At 33.7% G+C, this 24,750-nt stretch overlaps 3 protein-coding genes across 7 annotated transcripts in view; all 3 read right to left on the bottom strand.

Annotated features, from left to right (window-relative positions):
* The window catches only part of LOC113403785 (calcium uptake protein 3, mitochondrial), a 73,640-nt gene extending 56,430 nt beyond the window's left edge, over positions 1-17,210 (bottom strand). For 2 of the 3 annotated variants that reach the window (XM_026644378.2, XM_026644379.2), the window contains exon 1: positions 16,964-17,210. In XM_026644378.2, the coding sequence (XP_026500163.2) occupies positions 16,964-17,167 (204 nt within the window). In that variant the 5' untranslated portion in view covers positions 17,168-17,210. The remainder of the gene's footprint in view (positions 1-16,963) is intronic. The other variant, XM_026644380.2, reaches the window with a different exon arrangement.
* Positions 17,211-17,631: 421 nt separating this feature from the next.
* LOC113403799 (uncharacterized) lies at positions 17,632-19,195 on the bottom strand. 2 transcript variants are annotated; one of them, XM_026644395.2, is made up of 2 exons: positions 18,646-19,195; positions 17,632-18,268 (listed from the first exon to the last, which is right to left on the bottom strand). In XM_026644395.2, the coding sequence occupies exons 1-2, from the start codon at positions 19,024-19,026 to the stop codon at positions 17,714-17,716; spliced, it is 936 nt and encodes a 311-aa protein (XP_026500180.1). In that variant the 5' UTR covers positions 19,027-19,195; the 3' UTR covers positions 17,632-17,713. The 2 variants fall into 2 exon arrangements, with proteins under 2 accessions (XP_026500180.1, XP_026500181.1); XM_026644396.2 differs by having other exon boundaries at positions 18,739-19,192.
* Positions 19,196-21,088: 1,893 nt separating this feature from the next.
* The window catches only part of LOC113403777 (fibroblast growth factor 3), a 162,283-nt gene continuing 158,621 nt past the window's right edge, over positions 21,089-24,750 (bottom strand). The window contains exon 5 of one of the 2 annotated variants that reach the window (XM_026644365.2): positions 21,089-24,657. In XM_026644365.2, coding sequence (XP_026500150.1) covers positions 24,160-24,657 — 498 coding nt within the window. In that variant the 3' untranslated portion in view covers positions 21,089-24,159. The remainder of the gene's footprint in view (positions 24,658-24,750) is intronic. The other variant, XM_026644366.2, reaches the window with a different exon arrangement.

The raw sequence follows: 24,750 nt of genomic DNA, 5'->3' as shown, positions 1-24,750 counted from the left end.
AAAACTGACGAAGGTTTTCTTACTCTGACGGCACAATGAATTTTGTATAATTTACAATCTTCTTTCAATTACTGAAGCACTATACATATATTCTTCATTATATACATAGTAATTACATAAAGCTGTATTTTAACATATGTATTTCGGTAGTTAAAACAAATGAACGTGAAGGACACGACCGTGATTATATATTGAGTCTATAAGAAAAAAAAGTTTCAATTTCACTTATATGATTAAAACAATTACTCTTTGCATTATTAAATTAAATTTATTTTAGTATTTATATTAATGATGAACTATTCTTCACGCAACTCAAAGGTTAATACAATTCAGCTCATATCAACAAAGATATCGTTTTTTTTTCATTTGTCTTTGAGTATAATTTTCAATCACTCGCATTACCAGGCGGTCTGGTCAGCGGAGACGACATGACAGATCGCCGTGACCAGCCGGGGGTATTGTTTCTACCGCACGACCTCGGTGGTACTAATTCATGCTGGTACCATCTTTAATATTACTTTTATATGACTATACACGCTAATATATCTTTGGTTACTTTTGTAAAACTTGAGTTGATATTGATACTTTTTTAAAATGAACTATGAGCCGAGAGCGCCCAGTTGTTAAGAAAAGTGAACTTTAACCGATATTTGCTGATTCAAACCCAAGCTAGCATCATTGAATTACCGTGTGTTCATTTAGTGTTCGGTGTACATTCAGAAGCTTACTTACTTTGCTAATTAAATTAACTATGTTGTATGCAATATGAAACTCCAAGTTATGACATCCGCCACTACACTCAAAACGCCGACACCGACGTAGGCAGTCGCGGGGATACGAACGAAGATAGAAAGTGAAAGATTATAAACAATGCAACAAACTGTTTCTGATATATTTTCATGTAATTCGAAGGTTCTTTTCACCCGGAGCTCGTAAAGTTCACATCAAAGTACGGACGCGTGATAAATAATAAAACTACTCCAATTCTTTACAGGGCTCCTTTAAGGCGTCACGTTTATTGTAAATCAAAGGAGGAATGCATCAGGCATTCATATAAAAGAGAAAGTTGAAAAATAAAGATCCGGAGCGATGTCTGTGACGCCATTACGGGATTCCTACTAAATCTTAAACTTGTGAAAATATTTGAATTTTTAAAAAGGCTACAAACTAGGACTGAATGAATTATTAGTTCAGAACAGTATAATAATTTTAATTTAGATAGAGGGAATAAATTAAAAAATATTTAAAACAGAATATATATTACAGGTTAGAGAACTTGGTCCATGCGACCAAATTTATTTGCATTCGGAAATCTTAGTGAAAAAGTATGGGTGTATTGACATTGTACATTAATCGACTCCGACATTTAAAGTAATATGTATTATTTTATTGTTAAGCTTTGTATACAATGTACACACTTAGTTGTAATTCGTTATTAGATGCAACACATCGACTTCTTTATCGTTCAACCGATCGCCGTGACATTTGGTACAAAATTAACAAAACAAGAATACTTTACAAACAAATTAACAGAGGCATTGCAACGCACCGAATTAGCCAGTCTTATACAGGCAACGTAATTCTTTATTGAATGCAAAAAAATATAATTTCAATTTAAACTCGCAGATTGGAGCGCACTTGAAATAAAAAACAAAATTCTCAGCTTTATCTATAACTATACATAATTAACAAACAATTAATTTTATGTACTGATATGAAAATATTATTTAGAAACCCATTATTTAAAATAATGGACCATTTCACAGAAATATATCATAAGATTGAAAGAAGCTCCGTGAAACAAATGTGTATCATGAAGGCGTCCGGATGATCGATTCAAACCAAAGAATTTAACAATAGTTGCTCAGTTTTTGCTGCTACTCCGTCCGTACGTTTGCTAATTTACGTCGAAATCGTATTGATTGATGAATTAACGGTCACGATTGACGTTATAAAACCAAATTAGAGATCTATAATAGGATGGTAGGGACCGCGTCTGAGAAATATTGTTTAAAAGATTAATGGATACGTGGATTGATATTTAAAGTCAAGTCTGCTTCAGTAAAGGTTTCATTACTTTCCTCCATTGTCTAGTCCTTTTAATTACTGTGAAATCGCTTAAAATGCATCCTATATCTTAGAATCTTCGTTTGAAGGTTGACTTCTTGTTTAAACCGAATATTGTTGAAAAACACCAAAAAAGTTTTAGCATGACTTAAAGTCCGAGTAAACATATTATCAAGAATAAAAAATAAGCGTTATATCTTTAATAGTCGGCAGAACTCGTAAGGGCTAATGAGAATGACAAAATTCGACACGTTGTCGTCAAATCAGTGACAAACACACTTAATTTTTTAGTTATAAATAATGTGTCAATTGTAAATATTTAATGACGATAATATGGTACCGATCAAAACAGTTTTACTTCTAAGCGATTATATATTGTTCAGAAATTTAAGAGATTTATCGTTAAAAATAGTTCATCCCATTGTCCTATAAATTATGAACTGGCGTCACGCGTATGTCGGACGGGTAAGGCACCGATATCTCCAAAACACATTACTAAAACGTGATTTATTCCAAAACTATCGATTCCATCGCCCAATACATCATTGTTGAGATATACTCATTGTATTGTTAGTTTCACCCTTCTTTTCAATCTTATCTTCGTCTTAAAAAATCTTTTGCTCCTTTTTCATCTTGGAAAATTCCGTTTAAACATATATCTACAGGGTTTTCCCCCTTTGGAAATCTGATAGTGAATTCTCGATTCCGCCTTCCTTTAATTCTTTTTACTTCGGAATTCAATTTTCACATACGTTTCTGTCGCTGTCTCTAGAAAAAAGACTGCGACGAATTCTTCAATTTAAAAAAAAGCTTTAAATATAATTTATCACGGTTGCACGGATATGGTAAGGGACGAAGCAGCAAGGCTTAATGCGGTCCAAATAAAAAAAATCGGTTCATTACCACGCAAATCTAGTTATGTAACGCGACTATCTTTGGCATCTCCCCGGCGCCGACAGACGACCAATCATATCGTATCTCGGATCTTGATTGAGATTTATTAGACACATCGGCTGAGGCGGCTCGCTCTATATAAATCAGTCTTCTGTGCTTCTACAACAATAATTTTACCGCTCAGCGATTCCAAAAAAGTTTTCGTCTGCCCTTATGTTCTTGACGTATGGTACAAAATGGTGCCATGCTATTTACGTTAATGATCATCGTCTGACTGGAAATTGGTTACGGAGGCGATCTTTCCGGTTACAAAGCGAAACTGTTGATTTGTTTTGACCATTCGTTAGCGCTCCTTGACGCTCGCCTGGTTTGGGAAGCAAATGGGAATGGGAGTTGATAGAAACAAATATTTGTTTTATTTTATTAGTAATTATGTGATTAATTAATAAATGGATTTAAATTAATATATATATATTAATAATTAATATATATATATTAATTTAAATCATGTCTTACTGCTTAGAGCTTCTTAGAATATTGCAAATATCATTTAAAACAAATAAATATGATTCTATATTATGTAGTTTACAATTTATTTTCATAATAAAATAATATATATCAATAAAATTACATCTGGATTATTCCAAGAAACAAAATTAAGGAATATTTTCAAAGTATAATAAATAACAATGCTACATGTAAGGATCAATTTGACGAGCTCAAAGACAACGCCTCACCAATTTATAAATGATATGTAAACCCACAAAACGCCACCTGATGATTATATTTGGATCAAAAAATACCTTAATATTAAGCTATAAGGTTTAAAGTGTAACGCATTCTTATGGATCTTTTTTAAGGGTAGGTCCTGTTAGTGATTGACGAACAAGATGCTTATCAGTAAAAAATGCGTGTGGCTTCGCGATCACAGAATTTCAAATCTTATACTATTGAAGTATGAGATGAACGAAGAACTAATACCTATGTTCGACAACTGTCTGTGTATTGAACAGTGAACTTTTGCCCAAACGTTGCATGGAAGAGATCGCTGCTTTAGTTATAAGGCAGTCTGTAGCACCATATTGCAATTTATTGTGTGCCAATGTAAATATTTTTTAATTGGAATGCAATAAAGCATGATTGAATAATTAAACATTTTAAAGTGCAAAATAATACCTTATGCTTTATTATTAATTATAAATATTAACCATGTTTCTATAAACTGTTATTATTCGTACGGATTTAATATCAACTTAGGCCTTTAACTAAAATTGATTTGATGACAAAAGCGATTATTTAATCTTAGATCAAATGCTCAAACGAGTTCAAGACAAGTTAAGGATGTTTGCCCTTCGCCCTAAACAGATTTGTTTCAATGGCCGACCTATCCTATTGTACGCGCCATTTCACTTTTTTTAGTGCTTCACGAATCAATCGAAACGCAACCCAATTTTGATGACACTACGGTGTGTTATGCTTCGCAGTGATCTTTATCATCAGGGTTCTCATGCTCAACTGTGAAGGAATTATGAAGAGTATGTGGTTGATTGAAAAATTCCTCTGAGATTAAGTTGAACGTTTTGTTTGTGACATTTGTGGGGTTGACACCCTCATCGACTATTTCCGGTGAAGGAAATTCTTTGAAATCTCCATTTGGGAATTCAGTACGGTTTTAACTTGAAGTGCAATTCATTTGTATTATGGCTCTTAATGTATTGGGTTTAATTAGTTTTTACTTTCTGCCTGTTGCATTTGCGATAGCCAAATTTAAAGTTACATCGTGACGAAGTTTTTCTACAATAGATTTCGGTCATTTGTAAATTTGTACGACTAGAGTTACCATGATTGCTTTCGTCTGCCTCCGATCTCCATTGAGAATTATCTTATTGCATTTTTTAAAGTAGCTTTATCATATTATTTAATTTCAAAGTTAAATACTATGATAATATCAAGTCAAGTCAGTTACGTTAAATGTGAAGAGAATTATTATAAAATCAAAATATAAACAAAATATTCGCACAAATAGATTTTCCCCAAGCTTCCATTGCAGTAATTTACTTAGAGCCCTAAAAGGCAGATCCCGTGGAGTCATCAATTACAGCCACAACATTGCACCCCAATGGAGTGTGTGACGCAGCCGGATTAGCAGTCGCGCACAACAATAATTGATAGGGCTGCAGGGTTCTTAATATGTCGTATTATTGACCAAATTCGGTTAGCAGATAATTAAGAAAATCGATTGAGATCTGTACTTCTTTGAATTAAGCAATATTATGCACTGCTTTTAATGAAATGTAAATTGACATAGGTTTTTTATTCCTTCACAATTTTCGACCAAGGGACTTTCGACCATAATGGTGAATATGGGTAAACTATAAAAATAGAAAAGTCGTGCAATATGATTACCTTAAATTAAATAAATATAAACTTAACTCTATATGAGTATACTACATATTCATAATTAAAATCTACCGTAAACAAAACATACGTTACTTTTACATAAAGCCCTCGTTTAAGCCTATTTGACTGATGATCTGTGCCACAACAAACCGGTTCGATATCATCTTTCTCTTTGTTATGATAATAATATTTGAACAATTTCAGAGTAATACCAAGCCTTTTTCAAGCAAGCGAAAATTTAAGAACTAGTGTATTCGTACAGTCGCCGCTATCAAATCTATAGGTAGTTTTAGAGCGATAGATTTATCGGAAGCGTTCGACACACTCGCCGTTAAGAAACAATAGAAAGACAATCGTAAAGGGAATTCACTTCGCGGATTTAACGACAGCTACGTAGCCGAAGTACTAAAATACCTTATTTGTCTACAAAAGCCATCCAGGACTCCAACGATAACCTAGAAAGTAGCAAGTATGATCGTACAGTAATAGACACTATTAACGGAACCCAGGAAGCCGACGCGACTTAATCTTCCACACGGAAATATAACTTGTTGAAAACATGTTTACTCTGTACAATATTTCAATAATAATTGCCACAGAGATGAATCAGTGCTAAAATATTCAGAACCATCCATGTTCCTCTATGGTTTCGTGTCTGATGTATTGCGGTCATTGAGAAGTATGGAAATTATTAAAGATAGGATTTTTAAAGGTGTGCATTTCCAGCGAGTAAATAACTAACGGTACTTTAAAGTTGAATTATAATAATGAAAACTTCCTAAACTTTCTTAAGATAAATTCAAATGATATGTCTACTTATAAACAAGGATAAGGTAATTTTTTCGTTTGGTACTATTATTTTCTACAAAAAAGTCGGAAATATTGGTTGAATAAAAATGTTCAATTTATATGTTTTCCTTAGATATTCCGAAACATTTTAGTCGAATTTCTACCACTGGGTGAATACTAGTACATAATATAAATCATTGCTATTTTTTACATAATAATGTTAACTCGTACTGTACTCGTATAGCACGTGATCGGGGTTATCATTATTTTTCGGGTGAAATGTGATTAAATTACAACCATATTAACCCTTTGTTATTGTGACAAAGCTATTTCGCTGTCCAAACACGAATTGACAACAAATTATAACATTATATCGCCGAACAATGAACATAAAACTTGAAGGTGGACAAAAAACGTCGCACGCTGACCGTTAAAGAATTGGTTCAATGCACGACGTTGGTGGCCCATTCTTCGAATCACCCTTTGCTTAATATCTGTTGGAGTATTATGGGCATTTATTAGGGGTTGTATGCAATTTAGGGTCACCGTTGAATAGCATCGACTGATTTACTTTTAATCGTGAGTGTGATATTATCAGCCATTCAGTGTTTTGTTACGAGCGCGCAGCGATGTACCATTGGTTTTTTCTGAATCGTTAAGTTGAAAGGTATTTTGTATTTAAAATCATTTCGATTGAATATTTTTACGTTTGTATTAAGAGTACTCTTTCAATATAGTGCAAGTATAGATAATATTTATGCTTAATGCACACCACGAGGTAATAGTACTGAAAATTGCTTAGGGCTAATAAATGTCTAGTACACGGAGCGTTTTTATTGTCATTTATTTCAAATAGCTCAATCAAAATATCGATATTAAAGTAGAAACTGGGTAGGTGCTGTCGTAATTGACTCACATAGAAGTCTAATTATTGACTACATTATGAATCGATAAGATTTAAATTTGAATAAATACATCCAAATGTCTATGTTTTGTAATTTGTAGTTGAGAGTTATTGTTTTTATTTGTTCATGCATCTACCTCGTAAAGCACGAGAAAGCGTTGGTCTCTCTCCTGCCGTGTCGGGTGTGTTTGCGGAAATCGGTCAGGAGGACGTTATATTATTTATAACATTAAAACGAGTTTCAGAGATGCGAGTGTGACGATAAGTTATAGTCCTAGACACCGAACAATTATTTGAAACACATTCTGTTTAATGACATTCATAGAAAATTTCAAATAAATAAACAAAAACAATAAAAAAAAATACAGAATGTAAATAGTTTTCACATAATACTCGCCCACTCTTGTAGGTCCTTCGAAAACTTATAGTAAGACCGAGGGGGCCTCATACAGGATTATGTTTCTCGGACAAGAAAAAAGTAGTCAACAAAGGAACACGTTACTCGGACGATGAAGAAAAAAACACGAGTTTGACGCAACACTTTCTCGTTTAAATTAACTCGATGATAGTTTTGCGAATGTATGTTCGTATCGTATCAGGTTAAATATAGCTCGTAACTCGTTCGGTTAAATTTAGATTTCATAATATTTTGTTCATAAAATAGTATTGAGATAAGTAATGTCTCTTAAAATCAACATTTATTCTGTAATGGTCTGTCTATGTTTTTCTTCTTTCCGGAGTTCCTTTTTTTAAATATACTTAAGTATTATGTACATTTTGATGATCTGAAGCAAACAGGATGGATTCAGAGGATACAAGAGTGGTCAGAATGGCGCCAATAAGAGGAGGTCTACGTCCATCAGAAGACAGGTAATGAAAGTAGTAAATCTTTGGAGTGAACACTTAAAAAGATATGAAGGTTATGAACTTATTCGATAAATTACTTTCTGACCTGATTTTTCTTATTTATAATCTTTATATTAATTTATCAACAAAATGTTAACTAAACAGAATTAAAAATAACAAGTAACCAAGTAAAAGTTGACAAGAATGCAATCAGCATTCGTCCATTGAAATACAATTCAACTTCTCCGAGCGTGAAACGAACCAGCTATCACCAGGGAGATAATGCAGTTGTATTTGAAGTTGGAAACATTTGTATTCATATCTCTCGGGTATTGCGCCGAAGCTGTTCAGCAAATTAAGCAATGTCAAAACAAAATTACCTAGACCGACTGGAAAATACAAGTCAATTCTATTTGATTTTGATATTCTTATACGCAAATGAGTCTAATTTAATCTAAAGGAATCAAATTGAATGTAAAATATCTACCGCAACAGTTACGTAAACTCTATGAAAGTCTACAAAAAAGAATCGGCATGAAATTTAGCACTTCCTCTTTTTCCCAATTATATGCAATTCAGTTTATATGTCCAGCATGGAAAGCAGCGAATACGAACGTTACGTCACGCTTTCTACCATCTACATATTATTGTATTGTGTAACAATCAAAAATATATTCACAGGCAAAATTTAACGATATTTAACTTGGAACAATTTGCGACAGAATACGAAATTATGCCATTAATAACAAGCTACCGTTCCCAACAATACGATGTTGTAGATAAGACGTGACACAACGCTATCTATCATGAGGAAATCGTGGACAACAACTTATTTACATTAACGCTGGACACCAGGAAACCGCAAGTGTCGACACGGGGCAAGCCGAATGCGCTGCACATCCTCGTAATAAAAATTGATGATTAACATTGCTCAATTGAAATGAGACCACTGGCTTCGGATGACGGCATCCCTCTAGGGCTGCCGTTTGGAATATTAGTTACCCGTTTACATACTTTCCTGGTTTATTTATAACTTTATTTGTAAGGAAAATTATATATATTTTAATCGAATGCGGTTTATTTTGCTAAACTTTGAAAATATAAATTCTGTTATCTTCTGCCGTTTAATATTTATGCATTATTTCAAATTGCATACAATTTCATAAAAAGTCATTTGCAAAAAGACGGACAAATATGTTAGTCGATGCTTAGGAACCTATTGCAACCGCCAAGTCGTTTGAAAATTATAACATAGAACTAAGATCACTGGATCAATTACCACTTACTCGTGTAATGACTTGCAGAACTCTACCACTAGTAAAGTTATTCATGATTATCAGTATAACGTAATGCGTGGATATTCAAAACGAAAACTATTTAGTTCTGACGCTTTGTTCTCTAATTTCCCTTGTTTATATCCCTGAACATTCCAGGATTTATTGATCGGTGTCAGCCCTAGATGTAACTATTAAATGTTCGTAGAAATGTTGACGTGACTTCGGTCAGACAGTGATGTCTGGTATGACGCCAAACGCGTGATAGAATATCCAGTGTTCACAGTTTGATTCACGTGACCAATAGAAATACTCGCTTCAAGAATAGAAGTTAGGAGATATTTATAGTAATTTATTAGATAAGTAGCACTGTTTGATCATAACGAATGAAGCCAGAAATAAACATTATAGAATTGTGTTTGAAATTTATTTAACGCTATAGTTCCTGTGGTAATTTAGAAGGGAAAATTATAATTAACAAATCGTAGTTGTAAATCAAAATAAACTTCAAGACTTGTATACTCATATTTAAATCGATCGTTATATAGTTGAAACTACCATCTGTTTTGAACTGCCAATGAACTCTTTAGTTACTATTTCTCATCAAGTAAATTATGTTATGACTATAAATATATATATAAATATATAGTATTACTATATTCATGCTTTTTAAAAACGAAGGTGAAGTAGGAAAAGTAACAGCTGGTAAATGTTCCACTGGTGGGCTTAAGCTTTCCTTGACGCTGCCCTAATGCGGGTTGGTTGATATACGTGTGGTGGCAGACTTTCATCCGACGTTTATGTTTCCTCACGATATTTCCCTGCACCACTGAGCCACAACATGAATCATAAACACAAATTGGGCACATGAAAATCTAGTCGAGCTGGCCGAGGTTTGAATCCGCAATCATCGATTAAGACTCACGTGTTCGAATCAACGTGAAATTGTTAAGATTTATCATTGCACAGGGAATAAACGAAACGAAATAGTCATTTATATTCCGAACGGTCCCGCTCTCAGAGATCACATCACATCCAACATTAATTCTAATTTACTCCAATCGTAGCTTTTAGATAAGAAATTCGAGGGCACAAATTATCTTCTTAATTCAGACACACTAGCCCTAAATAGTTAAGAAATACAAGTTTCAAAGTTAGGAGCACTTTATCGCCCTACACTCAGGGCCGGCAACGTTTAACCATTAAATACGGGTAATACTCTATATTTAATAAGGATGATTACTGCAATTACAAAATGGTATTAACGGTGGTAACTGTGCAACGTTTCTTTTGATGGCAGAGCATTGACTTTATGAACATTTGGTATACAAATAAAAACGTCATAAACTACTAGAGCAAAGATAGTTTATCAATAAATTCTTATCTATTGAATTGTATTAATAAGTAATTAGACTTCTATGCTGAACCATCACGCCTGTTCTCTTCAAGTTATTAGATTCCAGCTGCAAGTCAGGTGGTAGCCCTAGCTGCACCTAATTGAATGTCCTGTCGTTGTGAGATGGCCGAAGATCTGGGTTAGATGACCTTAGATCACGGCGACTAACTTTCGTCCGAATATAAATTAGATCATTTCGTGTCGTAGAACTGGTGATGGAGATGATATGGAAACTGGACGGAATCACATTCATTTAGCAGATAAAACATTTATTGGTAAAGTTATATTAAGAGATCAATTACTGTAAATTACGAACTTATCTATTAAATAGAAAGCATCATGAATAGCTTTAATTTTTTTATTATGGTTAAATTGAAAAAATGTGAAGTAACGCCTGTAAATGTCTCACTGTTGGGCGAAGGCTCCTCTGCCCTTGAGGACAAGGTGTGGAGCAATATTTCATCTAACATATAATTATCCTCACGATGATTTCCATCAACGCAGATCACGAAATAAATAATAAGCACAGGAAAGCTCGGTAGAGCCTGCCCAGGTTTGAACCCGCTATGTTTTCTATTGGTGGCCTAATTTTGGTTCTTTTTTATATAAAATATTTATTTAACCCAAACATAATAACTACTATCATAAAAAATAACTCATCAGATATTCTACCGCCAAACAGCAGTACTCAGTATTGTTGTGTTCCGGTTTGAAGGGTGAGTGAGCCAGTGTAACTATAGGTACAAGGGATATAACATCTTAGTTCCCAAGGTTGGTGGCGCATTGGTGATGTAAGGAATGGTTGATATTTCTTACAGCGCCATTGTCTATGGGCGGTGGTGACCACTTACCATCAGGTGATACATCAATAAAAAATAAATAGTTATCATTGATTCCTTTAAAAGTTTTGTGTCCATGCCAACTGAACTTAAAATCGTAGTCAATTGAAAAATGAGATGTAGTCAAAATAATTCATAAGAAAGAGTGTATATTTTTTTTATTTTTAAAATGACAACCGAAAAAAATGGCGTGTATCTTAACAAAAACTTTTACAAAAGTTTTGTGCAATTGTTGTGTTCCGGTTTGAAGGGTGAGTGAGCCAGAATACTTCGCCACTGTCTATTGTCATGTCCATTTATTAGGTGACTTATTTGCCCGCCCACCTAAAATTTTATAAATAAAAGTCCCAATCATCTTTATTATTGTTTAGACACTGAATTTGACCAGAGCGACCACGGGATCCGCCTTATAGTTACACCATTAAGTTAGGCAGTGGAGTAAATAGCTTACGGGGCTGACCATTGTTTTTAATTACGTACTCTTGGAAGTACTACTATTCATTAGCTTATATCTAATAAAATAATATATTTCGTATTAAAAACTAGTGTTTATTAAACGTGATCAATCTTCGCGAGCCGTCATAATCATCACAGTCATTTAAGGAAATTGCTTAAACGGTCGCCTTAGTCACGCAACGGACCCATTGTTCAACCTATTTGTAAATCTCCTACTAGACCCAAACACCGCAGTCCGCAACGATCTCAATGAATTATTTATCAGCTCGGAACAGAAAAGGTGTGAACCGTTTTATGATTCACACAGGATGCGGTTTCGTGTGATATTATGGATTCTCTATGTGCTGCCCACGACGCTGTTTGCTGACGCAGGGAAATGTTTTTTCACTTTCACAAATATGTATATCATAGTTTTCTAAAAAGTCCTCTGTGTATATAACCATAAGAATGACAATAAAAAAAATTATCAGTCAGGATTCCTTTCTCTCAGTCAGCTCTCCACATAAGTAGGCGAGGCGCTAATCAGATGTGAAGACTTGGTTTTCAATATATCAATGGAGGGTGTTCCCAAAGTTGATTTATACCAAAATAATGCAAAACCACGAAACCTTTTGACAGTTGACATTTTTCTTTTATTTTCGTTTGTGTATTGGTAATGTTGTCTCTTTTGCATTGCACTTTTTATTTGGAATAGCTTAAGTTTAATCTAAATAAAATTTTATAGTATTATTGTAGTTGAATGTTATTGCTACCTATAATGTATGTATCCACCACCGCATGGTGACACTGTGGGCATGTACGCAAATGGTCAAACATTTAATCTTAAAATATATTTATAAACCGTCAAAATTTCATTTTTCTTTTATTTGTGCCGAGAGGGCGCAGATTACTTCGCCAATGTCACGTGCGAAATTTCGTTAACATTTATTAAATTATGTCAATTTCGATGACGTTTTACTTGTCGAAAATAATAGTTGATACAAATAATAAATAACTAGTTCAACATAATGCTGTAATGTATTAACAATATACAAGACGCGAGTTTGTAACTTATTTTAAGGAAATTGCGAAGGCTATTTGTCTTACGGGATGATAAAAGATAGGAATTCATAAAGTGCAGCTTAAGACAGCGATTTGGACACTAAGACGCTTACACTCCGAGACTTTCTAAACAGAGCCGACAAGATAACAACCGTTGTATCGGTAAATGATTATACGTTTTAATTTTATCACGTACGACAAACGCTCAAAAATAAATAAAAGTATTAAAAGATTACTTCAACATTAAAAGTTAAGTCCTCGATATTCTTTGCACACAATAAAGCATTAGTCAACACCGGCTTAAATGCATATTGATAAAACGTACAATAAAATTCACAATGAAACACTATACTTCATTATCGGATCATCATCGCGATCTATCGATAAAAAATACTGGGCGATAACATCACTATCGGAGCTTCCTAAGGCGTAAGGAGTAATGATGGGATTTGCCGAGCGACGCGCGGGCGCCGCTAGCCGGCAAAACGAACAAATTGACAGACGATCGAGATTAATATGGACATTATCGATAAATAACAGCCGGAGAAATGCACCGCACTAAGCGAATTTAGTCATAGATCGATGTCGCAGCCGCGACGTCTATTAACATTTAATAAAACCTTTAAGGTTTTAAATTATCATGAAGTTAATAACATTATTTTTACATTGATGTATTTCACGTATCATCATAAATTGTGGAGGTTTTATTTTTCTGAAGCCCATCCGAAAAAAACTACTCGACTAATATGCATGCAACTTGTTCCAGATGATGCGGCGCGTTTCGGAGAAGGTTTTAGTGTAAGAAGATGCGCGATGATACGGGACTAGCGAGAATTTCACCCTCTCGTTATTAATATATTTTAGACTCTTACCATTTCACCGACAGCTTTATACATTCGCAAAAAAATGCCTCGGCGACTACGCTTTTGGTAATAAGAATTATAAAGAGTTCAGGTTCAGACGACAAGGACTTTTTGCTTCAAGAAGGCATTGTCTGCAGGCGCAACAGAGATATCTGCATAAAAATATCCGGATTCGTAGCAAATCGTTCAATCAAAAACACGACGTCTCATAGATAGTGTCACTCGAAACGAGTCAACTGTAAAAACTTAAGAGATGCGATCGTCAGATAACATGATCTCGTTTAATTAAAACAAATCTATTAAAGGTTAAACAATTGTATTGCAGGCATTATTGAAAACATAATTAAAATCATATTTGTCGCCATTTTTTATATATTTTTGTGCAATCATTTTGCTTGTAATATAAAATTAAGCTATGTAACTTAGGATAATTGAATATATGTATATATATATATATTTACCGTACATTGTATTTTGCATTTTTTTTAAATTTTCTACGATAATACGTTTGTACCTTTTATTTATCTCAAATCAATTAAAAGTATTAGTTTAGTTAACATCTCAATGGCTAATATAAAGCCGCCTAATGGTGTTAAAGTCTATCGTCGCCACTCGTAAGACATGCTTTAGGTACGCTTAACTTAGCAAATAATGAAAATAGTAATTCCATGCACAATTATGTAATTACAATAAAATAATATACCTTACAATACCATGCCGTGAACTCTATATATGTGACCTTAATATCTAAATAGTTAATTTTGATAATGTTTCCGAAATCCGACACCCAATCCTCAGTCTTATCAATAATTAAAAATCATCACTTGAATAACCGAAATCTGCTTCGATATCTTTAATTCCCATAGCATTAAATGATCTCGATAACACTTAATCATTAACACACGGGTAAACGTTTTCAACCTTCAGCCCCGAATTAATTGTCAACATTAACAGCGGCGGGAATTACTGAGCTCGTGGGTGGCTCGTGACTTGTGACATTTACATTCTGACATAATCATTTATGAAGGTGTGCTATTCAATAATTATTTCATTTTATTTGCTTTGATTTGTCATTATTTTGAGAAGGCTACAAAAACTTAAGCGTTTGACCAAACAATTGACTTTGTAAACATGATCTACTAACAAATTGTCGTAGAATTATCTCCTATTTATTATACTTACTTATATTGATACTCGATATTTCGCTTTGAAATTCAACCCTTCTCGAACTCCCGAGTTATCTTCCGACAACCTGTCTTCTTTGAGATCACATCACTTATATTATATTATAATGTTAATTAAACACATGTATATATATATGATTTAAAAAAAACAGAAACTTCGAAAATAATTCAGTGGGATCGGATTTAGGGGAGTAGAGGCTCTAAACCTGGGATAATAAGAAAAAAAATACATCCAAATTCACAAAGTACCTACTTAATTTATTTTAATATTTTCAATGTCTTATTGTTAATTTGTAGAAATAATAAATATGTTAAAATATGAATTCGTGAATATTCACTGACTTACAGTGTTTATAATTAATGTCGCGCTCGGCGGCAAAGGAAAACATCGTGAGAAACATAAATATAATTTAATTATGTATCCAGTAAAGTCCAATTATTTAACACTAGCTGCCTGTTTATTTGTTTGAATTTTCGATACAATTACAAGTACTCCAAATTTTTCCTTTCAAATATCAGAAGTTTTTTATTTTAGTTATGTATGTAGTTATAGATCTGTATTGGGACAAATGAAATCTTTTTATTTCTTTTGATGAATAAATATTTCAATAATTATAATTTGCTGTTAAGTTTTCTCTGTCATAATAACTTTGATTTATCTAGAAAAAAAAAAAAACTGCACACACAACTTCATTTAAGTTGTGTAATACATGTTTATTAAACAGAATCATAAAATATCAGTTTATTACTGACATCTACTATTTTTTGCTACACTGAAAATTACTTTAAAAATAGTGCTAAAAATTATAAAATTTGAAATAACAAAAATACATCACAAATATTATTTATTGTACCTACATTAATTAAACTTAAGCATAGAATACAGATACAATATGTCAATGAAGTGTATTTCTGATGAATTGAGACTTTTTAAATCTTCAAAATATTATTAGTTGATATTTTTTTAAAAGATTGTATTTAAAAACAAAGTACATTAGTTAGATTAGTATTATATGTAGTGATGGTTTAGTGTCAATATTTCTGATCATTAAGTTTTATTTTCTTTTAGGAAACTAGAAAGGAGCTAATCAGTCACCTGACGGTAAGTAGTAATTCTCGATCGTAGACATTGCTACTGTGACAAGTATAAATTACTGCTAAAACATTGTAACTCCAGAACATTTTACACCCTGGAGGTTCATGTCGATGTAATTATATTTACTAATCTTAAAGATTGATGAGTATCTATATAATTTAATAAAATATACAGTGCAGATGGTCGGAAAATAAAAAGTGTCCTATTTTATTTTAAAACTGATATTTTTTGATTAATATTAGTGTTGAATATGAACTAGTCTAATCACAGGCTTATTAGACAAATTTGTTTTAAAACTGGTTTAGATAATATTTTATTACATTAATGTTATCAATCAGGCGATTGAAAGGTTGTTGTTTCATTGACCTGTGATATATTTTCAATGAAAGACTTGGATCATAGGGTAAAATTGAAATGCAAATTATCAATCTGTCTTCTAGTCTCCAATGGATAAGATTAGATTTCTTAATTAATTATTATTCCAATTCAATAAATACCTATTAACTCTTTTAATTAAGATAACAAAATATTAAGTATTTTAAAATATTTTTTTGCTTATGGCAACACGATTTAATTAAATAATTCATAATTACAGGTAATTTATTTTTATATAATAGGTATTCTGATATTTGCTTAAATGACAAGTTACAAGATTTTAAAAATAAGTCATATATATGGTATTTTATTGTTGTCTTCGTTATCTTATATTTGGCGAGGTTCAATTTGTATTAGAAAATTATATCAATACTAAGGTTTGTTTACATTTGTAATCAATACCAACATGATATAGTGACACTAACCTCTATATTATAAATTTTGTAATTAATCACATACGTAGCTTTTTTACACATCCGCGTAAATATGTCTAAAAATATTTATAAATAGCATATAGCGTGTTTCTAAATATAAATTACCTTTGCTTTGAGAGCGTACACGATCCCTCTATTCTTGACATTAGCGGCGTATAACAAAATTCCGCCGCCGATAGCACATGCACAGGTGTTCCACACATATTTATTAAATTTGTTACACTTCACTGAACTATAATTACGCGAGAAAATTGGTAAAAACTGTACTTTTCGTAATATTTTTCCTGATGTACGGCTTATCGTGGCCATGTTGGTAGAACAGCTGATTGACGCGTAAGAGGGAGATAGCTAGATACGAACTGTCAGAATCAGACTCGCATATAGTATCTATACATTTTCTGGTACATATATACATGATATTGGGGTTTGAAACTATGTGTCTTTAAAAATACAATAATAGGTATATAACTATCGATAGTAATAAGCGTTATGCAGCTTTTCTTTACATTATAATGATATCCCAGGAAGTTTGAAAAATAATATTTTTAAAAATAGATTTTTTGACTAAATATTTTTTTAAGCACATGTTTAAACAAAATATGTTTCTTAGTCTCTTGTTTATTTCTATATCATTGAAAAAATATGTTTTTATATAGACATATTGTTCTTGCTTACATTACATTTTATTTATTTTTAAATGACAATATTGATTTATAGACAATATTATATAGCAGTAGAGTATTAGTAGGGGGAGATTTAATAAAATAATTAAAGGAATTTAAAAATGTTTATTAAAATTAACAATTTTTACATGGCGATAATTAATATATTAATGTGATAAGCTGTTTCTTTGGTTTAATTTGCTCCGTCTTTGTTGGGTGACACTACTTCATGATCCTCTTGTACAATAATCTGTTCCACACTCGTGTGGACCACTTCCATCTCTTGAACGGAATGTAAGAGAACTCTTTTAACTGTATCCATGCTGTCATACAATCCATACTCCGACTGCCACAGTATTGTTGTGATTAATTGTTGCACATTTCCTCGAGCTTGGTTATTTTTCAATTTCCTTAATTTGTTTGCCACATACTCTCCAAAAACACTGTACTCATCCTTTCTCTGACCACCATCAATAATAATTCGCTCTGGTTTCTTATATGAATTTGTGTTTCTCACAACATACTTTGGTACACTCGGAGGTGGTGTCTGGACTTCTCTTTTGATAGTTCTATATTTCATCCGTTTGCGTTTTGGTTCATAGGTTTCAATTGTTTCATACAGCTCATCATTAAGCCATTCTTCATCGGAGTTTCGGCTGCCATGCATCTGCCGAACTATATTGATTGGTTCCTCATTGCCATCATGATGGATCTCGTTATCTGTCTCCGAATTTTCAAGTACATCTACCTATAAACAAGGCACTTATGTTATTTATATCATTCACATGATTATATAACAGATAGTTTTTATAAAATACTAAATAAAACAGATCTAAATTGTGTAAAAACATGTTACATGATCGAAATTACAAATTATATATTTATATAGGAAAATAACTGATATCCTAAGTTATTTTCATTGGGATTTAACATCGATTTTAAATTATATTATGATTAATTAATGAAAATCGATTGTCATAACATTCTGCTCTAAGAATTCTTTTGTATCGATTCATTTTAGTAAAGCAACCAATTTATAATGCAACTCGAGGCCGCATAATTCGATAGAACATAAATATTGATAAGACATAACCTAATAACCTATGCATTTAAGAATATAAATACCCGTTGTATTTCGATAATTGGCATTGAATCTTCTGCGAGGACATTGGGGCTATCTCGTCTGTTTTTAAGATCAACGGATACTGAATAACGTACGTTTTCATCTTTGAAGCTCTTTACGTATTTCTTCCTTTTCGGTGTGATTGTAGATTGTGTTGTGTTATCATCATCGTCAAAGGCACGGAATGTCGACTCCTCCAATGTTCCATTTTGAACTAAATCCCACTGTATCGGATGCTTATTTACTAAATGTGTTCGTAGATTAGTTGTATTTCCGAAGTACTTGTATTGCGTATCACATAATTTGCACAACACAGCTACACATCTTTTATTCTCTTCGAGGCGATCAAAAAATCGCCAAACCAAGGATGATGTTTTCTTCATATCGATTTCCGATTAGTGATCAATTTGCCGCTTAAAGTTTTATGATCGTAGAATCGAAACCGAATAAAAAACACATCGATTCTCTACTGATATCAAGGTCTGGATAACAAGATGGCGATCGATGAGCGAAGCATCGAGCAAAGGCGTTCCGACCTTCATTCGATAATGGCGTCGGCGCGAGTATGCGGAATCCGACATATTTTTTATCTGTGGTTTATGTGTCAGTCAAATAAACTAGGGCTTGTTTTTTTATTTCAAATAATAATAAAATGTTTATTTAAAAAAAAAGCTTAACTTGAAGTAAAGGTCAAACGCATAAATGCTTTGTAGTTCATTAGAACGTATAAAACCACATAACAATAATTTATTATTCTTTATTTATGTACGTAGTATGGTAGCGCCATCTATATGTTTTTTTAGATTTTTGTACAGTGTATAATAGTGTAAAAGTAAATAACCATGTTATTACATGAAATATATTTAAACCAGGTCGGGAAGCTAATATTTCAATACAAAGGAAATATTAAAAGTTTTATTCGAGAGTTCTTAATTCAGTGATGAAATAAAATGACTCAAGCTATGTGATTCTGTAAGAATTCACTTCGTGCCTCGATTGCGGAATGTTGACAAGTTACTTACTAGTACGCCATTATCTGGTTCAAAAATCTTTATTTTGCATTAATAATAATAATTCACTTACATGAGAAAACAATAAATATATAATTAACTAAATGCGAGTACGTAAAGTCACATTTAATACATAAACAGTTAACAATACATTGTAAAGTATAAAGAGTAAACAGTCTTGGAACTTGAAAGTGACAAAGTAACACATTACGTAATCGTTTTTTTTTAATATAACAGAGCATTTTTATGTGATTATTTTTGCTTCTTTTATATCTGATGGGAATTTGGTCTCCACTTTGTGCTGTATTTTTACCCTAATTAGTTTTCCTGATTTATTAAGACTAAATTGTTAGAATTTCTTAGGAAGTACTTTTGTAGTTGTTATTTTTTTAGTAAACTTTATATTAAAATTTTATGTCAGCACTTTATTAGAATACATGTATTGTAAATATATATTTGTGTTACGCTCATTATTTTCCTTTCTTTATAGATTTTCTCTGATGTTGTTAGGAAATCAAAATGAAATAGTATTTAATGAATTCCTTCTGACAACTTGAATATTGTTTTTTTATTAAATGAATACGGCTGGGGTACCCCAAACTTCGATAAGGTAATCAATATGAGGTTTCGCTACAGTATTGCATAGTGTGTGTTTGATTTATTTTGGAAGACATCGACAGAAGATATGATCAATTCCACGTAACTTTTTAGGTGCGGTTTTCACCTAAGATAACTGTTAAGGATTAATCTAAGATAATTCCGCTTTTAGTTTTATTAATTATTTTATTAGGTATTTATTATATATTCATTAGTCTTTCAAATTTCTTGTCAATTCTCTTACATTTAACAGGATATCATTTTGATACGTGTGTATTGATCTGAATAATGTCGATGCACAATGTTTCTAGTATCGCGATCTGGACGCCAATTCTACTAACAAATTGTAACTTTTTCGCTATGGTTGCCGTTCAGCCATTTTCTTATTCTACTAAAACAATTCAGTTACGATTCGGTCGAAGTTGGAATCGAAATGGAATCGGCAACGCAACATAATCGTTTTAAGTTAGTAGAATTCACCTCCAGTTTCCTATTTCTATATATATATATTTATTATTAAATTTATTTTAGGAAAATAATTGTCTTTATAGGAAGATGCAAAGCTGCAAAATTATTCGAATCATAATACTTATGAGTTATTAGCAGAATATTTTGCGTTCGACTTGCGCAAATAATCATCGCAACGGAAGAGAAAATAAAATCGTATTTTGAAAGACATTTGTTTAGGTGATAACTTAGAAATATTACAAACGGACGGTTTCCCGAGATTTAAAGTTCAAATCCCAAGTCGGGAAGTAACATAGGATCCATTCCTTGTGTCTCGTGTGTGTGTCGTGTGTTTGTGTCGGTGGTTACAAAGTAAAATAAAACAACAACGTATTTTAAGAATCATTTTATTTATCTTTCGGTATAAGAGGCTGTAAAAAGTTATTGTCTAAAAGTTTCGATCAATCTTTATTTTGGTAAAACTACATAAAAGGGTTGAATTTCGACGTTCAAAGTCTGATGTGTTTATAACGATAAATTTAAAGGCAGTATTCGACTTTGTACACTGACTGCGTTAACACGAATACATAATAATTATTGTAAAAATGTAAAGGTATCGAAATTAATTAAGTAATACTGTTAAACCCCATTTGACGTTCCCGTTTCGGTTCTAGGGGAAAATTGGGGCGCTAGGAGCCGTACATTGGTGGGAACAGATTAAAAAGCATTCCTCTAGCACTCTGCAATTATAAATTCATTACATTCATTATCTACATTTTGTATAGAATCTTATTGCTCGATAACTTTATTTTAAAACATTTTTTTCCTATTTATTTAAAAAAGTGTTTAAATTACATAGTATTTTTTTTTTCGTATATAATGAATCAATTACATAATCTTACTACGAACGAGTATTTAAGACAATGTATGTTTTTTAAGACTCCTGTTCGGCCGTCCCTTTCCCTCGTGTTAAAATTGTGCGAAACAAAAATTGGACAAGAAAATCTTCTGAGTCGGTAGGTACAACTATTACGAGTAGGTATTTATGGCACATGCGTATAAATAACATAAAATTAACTCATATTTTACAAAACGACAAGTAGGTACTGTTTACCGATTAACACTGTACTCGAAACGATAGTAGCGACGTGAAGCGAGTTTAAATCGAGTATAGTGAAATCGATTACGTGCATAATTAATAGCCTGTAAAATGGTTAGGAATCGATTAACCAGGTTAAAGATAGATTTAAATTACACAATTTACTTACAACGTCTATACAATAAAAAACTATAAAACTAGGTACTGCTATGGAGTAATTTCACAATACCGAAATACTGCTGCTACCTCTAAATATCGATCGGTTTCAATTTATCTACAATACAATAACGCGTCAGGTATAACTGATAACAAACTCGAATAATTTATTACGAATGAAAATGACAAAATCGACACGCGAGCCGTTGTTAATGATTTGAGTAAATGCTTTCTTTTACTACGCACAGATTTGTCGTTTTCACGTGACATTATACAATAAAATATACCATAAATTAATTCGAAGTATTCGCTCAACATACACACGTAGGTACAATTATAAAGCTTGTTGCACATTCACATTTTTTTCTTGACTTCCTGAAATCAGCGAACAGCAATAGAGAACTGTAATATTTTTTAAATGGACATATTATATATTATGAAGTACATTATATGATGCTGTTATAACCTTTTGAACTTAACGACGTTAAAAAGTTATTAACGAATATTGTTATGGTAACCCTGTAAATGACTGGCAGTGAATTTGACAGATTTTTTTACATTTGTAGTTTTCTTTGAATCAAAAGTCCGCTGATTCAGTTTAATAGGCAATAATAGATACAAACATATGCACATAACAAGTTTGCGAGGGAAATCACTAAAGAGAATGTAACCGCGTAATTATTGTCCATTCGGCGACCACCTGTGCGTGCCCCGCCGGCACAGGCACTCGGCAGCACATGTCGTCGCCGAACGGAGCTTTAAATATAATACACATTATAGGCTCACTAAAAGTACAAGCGTATGACATCCTACACATCTACATCGGATAGAACTTAGGGACAAGAAATTAAAAAAATCAACTAAAACGTTAACAAAATACGACTTTCTCTATGGAAAATAAAATAAATAATTTACAAATTAGATACACGTTTTTATATCTACCTACTAATAGTCACTTGATCGTCATTAATGATTATCACTAATTCAATTTTGTCCGGCCGAGGCGAGCGGTGCCGCGGTCCACGTGACCCGCAATTTGAAGCCCGTGGTCTATGGTTCGATCTAGCCGAAACCAGTTCGATGCAGCCGATACGGGATTATTGAAAATTTCCAGTGAAAGATCGAAGTCGCAAGCCCGCCCGCCTCGGGTCGTTACCTAATAATACAGAAGCATGCCGTCCGCCGCACATTACCCTATCATAGCCTACTCCAAAACCGACAGTGCCTACATTACTCAGTCATATTTTTCAGTCAATTTCTTATGAAATTACACCAACACATCCCTCTAAGTACAAAAGCTTACTACGATTCCTGCTCGTGTCAAATCGATTACATGAGAACTTTCCATGCGAATCGAGATATTTCGAAATGGAAGAGGTGTTGCACTGTCATTCACATCAGCGACGAAGAGCAGTCTCACGAACTGATAATCATTTGAATAGACAACGACGAAGCGTTCTCGAAACGTGGAAAGTTACGGCTGCTCAAGATTTTCGGTCGCGATAGATGTCTTCACTCGGTTAACGGCACCCGACGGCCGCATCGCGTCCATTAACGGAACTATTACACGTAATTATATAAAATTTAAAGGTCGGCTACGAAATTGACTCGGTTGATATACAAATAACAAACACACTGACACGATCGAAATAGATCGCGTGCGTGCTTATGACGCGGAACTTTTCCAGTTTGATCGAGTTTGTGTACGGGCGAGATGCGACCCGACGCGAGCAGGAACGCCCTCCCTCCTCTAACACGGTTCCACCTTACCAAACGATAATCTCCTCCCGTCAAAGCGAGTTCGATCATTTCACTCATCAAGTTATCGATAACATCTAACTTTATAATTTCATGATAACTAAGACAATTGGAATCTTGCCGATAAACCTACGTTTTAAAGCGAACTAGGAATACAAATTGAGATAGATAATTTCAGCTTTGGTAGAATAATATCATGGTTACTGTTAGTCGTCGAATCGAATGGCCTTGTTCGTTGCTACGATTGAGTATTTAAAGTACATTATTTATGAGAAGGATAAAGTACTAAACGCGTCATAGCGGTTCGAGTCGGAAGCGACGCAAAATTACAATTGGCATTTCGTGTCGAATGGCATCGAAGTCGAAGGGAATGATAGAGATTCTTGCACGAGTAAGGGTGGAACGGTGCTAGTGTGCGAGCGCCACGGCAGCCCCGAGCGCGAGGAGACTCACGCGTGTGCGACCGCCTCCTGCGCGGTCGCCGACCGAAAAAACTCCGCGTCGGTCGTGGACATCGTCGACATCGTGGACTCGTCCCAGCTCATGTCCGTCGTCGTCGTCGTGCCATTCTCGTGTTTTCTGCGAGCCTTCGGATGCCGCTGCTTCTTCTTCGGATCGTTCGCTTTTTTGTGCTTCCGTTTCCGCAGGTTCTGTTTCTGCACGCGACGCTGGCAGTTCCTGTGGAAGGGCGGCGGCCGCTTGAGCTTGCCGCGGTGCCGGCGAGGCGGGCACTGAGTCTGTCGCGACCCGTCCCACCGCGTGGTGAGCGTGAGCGCGTACCCGGACAGGTTGCCCAGCGGCCGGCTCACCGGGATCTGGGTGCGTCGCGCCCTCCCCCTATTATCGAGGGCCAGGAACGTTTTCTTCCCGCCCCGGATGCGCGAGTATGTGTTGTAGTTATTCTCCTCTATATGCTCTTCGAACACGCAGTCGTCCGAGAGATCCTTCTGAAACAAACAATAAAAGATTAAGTTAGGTTAGGTCTGACGACGTTCAACCTATCAGAAGACTGATAATCTTTTATTAAAAACAAAAGCTCA

This window comes from Vanessa tameamea, chromosome 20 (assembly GCF_037043105.1).
Source record: "Vanessa tameamea isolate UH-Manoa-2023 chromosome 20, ilVanTame1 primary haplotype, whole genome shotgun sequence".
Lineage (NCBI taxonomy): Eukaryota > Metazoa > Arthropoda > Insecta > Lepidoptera > Nymphalidae > Vanessa > Vanessa tameamea.
This window is presented reverse-complemented; position numbering and strand designations above follow the sequence as displayed.